The sequence below is a fragment of the Montipora capricornis genome, chromosome 4 (genome assembly GCF_036669925.1).
Source record: "Montipora capricornis isolate CH-2021 chromosome 4, ASM3666992v2, whole genome shotgun sequence".
In the NCBI taxonomy this organism is placed as follows: domain Eukaryota; kingdom Metazoa; phylum Cnidaria; class Anthozoa; order Scleractinia; family Acroporidae; genus Montipora; species Montipora capricornis.
Window position 1 is genome coordinate 13,601,777 of NC_090886.1, and position 2,500 is coordinate 13,604,276.

Below are 2,500 nucleotides of genomic sequence, written 5' to 3' on the forward strand. Positions count from 1 at the left end.
GAAGTGGCCTATTGACTAAGCTTGTTCGGTCAAGATGGCTGGATATTGGCCTGGTTCTTTTTTTGCGTGTAAAAAGAACTTGGCCAATATCCAGCCATCTTGACCGAACAAGCTTGGTCAATAACCCATTTTATTATTTACTCAACAAAATATCTTGTTTCTGATTGGTCAATGGCGAATGCACAAACAGGTTATAGAGTGCAATCCTATGGAAATACCGGGGAAGCGGGGAAGCGAAACAGTCGGTTTGCTTTGTCAAACCAAAACACCGTTCAGCAACTTAAAGAAAATGCGAAAAACAAAAACACGTTGAAAGCTACACAGACCTGGTTGATTGTCTGGCAAACATGGGCGACTGAAAGAAATGGAACAATACGAGCACGAACAAAGTAGCGCGTTTGAGTAATTTTGTTGAGAATATAATAAATAAAAAATCGTATGAACCTGCTCGTGCATTTCGTGATTTATGGTCACTCGTGATGTTTTGAAATTTCTCAAATTGCACTCGCCTACCGCTCGTGCAATTTTGAGAACTTTCAAAACATCACTCGTGCCCATAAATCACGAAATGCACTCGCGTTCATACGAATTCCTATACATACGAGGCATGCGATGAGGTATAGACAGACTCTAATGCAAGAAAAAGCTGCTTTCTGCGCGTTTGAAGGCCCCTCGTCGCGGGCTACTAGTATATAGGAAATCACCAAAAATACATTATGGGAAAGACATGGCAATGCCCCTTATGCTCTCCCATCCCCGAGAGATTAAAAAAAAAACCCTAATGGACCACGGCAATGTTCAAGGCGTCCTTGAGGGCCATATTGTTAAATTGCCGGCGGAGTTTTTCGCGAAGTTCGCGGCGTTGCTGTAACACAGACGACTGATTGGCCTTGAACCTAAGGATTTCTTGTTCAGATATGTAAAGATCTTCCTCGGATGAAACACTATCCTGTTAACATAAAAATTAAGAAAAAATTAGTTATGGATTATTATGCCCAGGACCTCAAAGCCACTTTAATCAGGAAAAACCTATTTCGCATCTACTTTCAACACACTAATTTAAATATGCGATTTAAAACTAATTTCGTCCAATGACCTCGTCAGTTGGTCGCTGTATAAAATTTTAATTGTTACATTTTTCATGTAATAACGCACAGGGAATAAACACAGGTGATTATTTCAAAAAAGAGCAAAAAAAAAAAACATTTCAACGCGAAATCATCTTTACTTACAGTGGCAAAACGACTACTGGCAGCCACTTTGTTCGTCGAGGTGATTATCGGCTGATAATCCGAGATAGCGAGCCAATGAGAGCGCGCGATTTTGTATAATCACCTGTGTATTTATACTAATAAGTAATACTTTCTTGGCTTCGATAAGCGAAAATTCACAGAAGATCTCAATGCCGGAATCACCAAAAAGACTAAATTAGTTTTTTTCTGTCTGTGCCCCCTTGCGTTAACACAGGGGAATCTCTGTTTACATTTTTGCCTCATTAGCAAAATACTGCAGTTTTATTGCATAATGAGCTATCTCTAAAAAATTGAACCCGATATACCAGATAATCGTTAAGCAATAATGCTTTAAAAATTCGAATTCTTACAAAGAATGTAACGGATCATTAGCGCCTTTGCTACCCAAGAATTAATCCCTTTTTGACGGCTAATAACTGGCCCGTTAGCAAAAGGCTTGAGATTGGTGATTTAACTAAGTTTAACAAGTTCTCTTACCTTTTGAAGTCAATTAGTAAATAGCATGGTACCTTCTATGAGCACAATCGTATGCAAAAAATTAAATGACGCTAGCAAACATTCCCTTATACTGAGTCCCAGGTCCTAAGAATTTGTTTTTGTCTAAGCGCACTTGCGTTCATATTTGCGACGCAACGTGTAATCCACTGCAAGGCTAGACTGCAAAACAGTCGTTTTCTTCCCTTTTCGGAAAGCGGGAAGCGCTTCGGAAGGCGCAAAGCACCGTAAGCGTGATCCCTTTTCGGAAGGAGCGAAGGGACGTAAGCGTGATCCTCGCGTGTGAAGCACGCGAGCCTCACACTGGAATATTTACCGCGTCCCTTGCGTTCGCAAAAAAAAAAGACTGTTTTGCAGTCTACTGCAAGGCTTACCTGTGAATCTGCTCCGCCCTCTTTCCAACCCATCAACTTCAAAAGCCTTTTTTCTTCGTCGTCTATCCGTTCGACAGGTCTGTCTGGTTTCTCGTATTTGGGTGAATTTTGCTGGGGAATAAATAAAAAAACTATTAGTTAACCGCTCCTGAGGGCCAGTGAGAGAGTCGGAAAAAATCTATGCAATTCCGGAATGGCCCAATATACAACGTTAAAAAGATATAAAATGCTAAATATCATTGAAATCTTTACGTCTAAAATTTGTGGTTGTTGTAGAGGTCTGTTTGAAAGTCAACTCTTTAAAATGTCCAATGAACGGCTTTTCCTCTTCATGTTTTATATCTCTCTGTGGAGAGATATCAATTTGAGATAGTAGCG

The 2,500-nt window shown here is 40.1% G+C and overlaps 1 protein-coding gene across 2 annotated transcripts in view; it reads right to left on the bottom strand.

Moving 5' to 3' along the window:
• The window catches only part of LOC138045596 (gametogenetin-binding protein 2-like), a 27,705-nt gene that overhangs the window by 992 nt on the left and 24,213 nt on the right, over nt 1-2,500 (bottom strand). For both annotated transcript variants that reach the window (XM_068892152.1, XM_068892153.1), the window contains exons 16-17: nt 2,123-2,233; nt 1-949 (exon numbers count right to left, since the gene is read on the bottom strand). The exon at nt 1-949 is cut by the window's left edge and continues 992 nt beyond it. In XM_068892152.1, the coding sequence (XP_068748253.1) occupies nt 779-949; nt 2,123-2,233 (282 nt within the window). In that variant the 3' untranslated portion in view covers nt 1-778. The remainder of the gene's footprint in view (nt 950-2,122; nt 2,234-2,500) is intronic.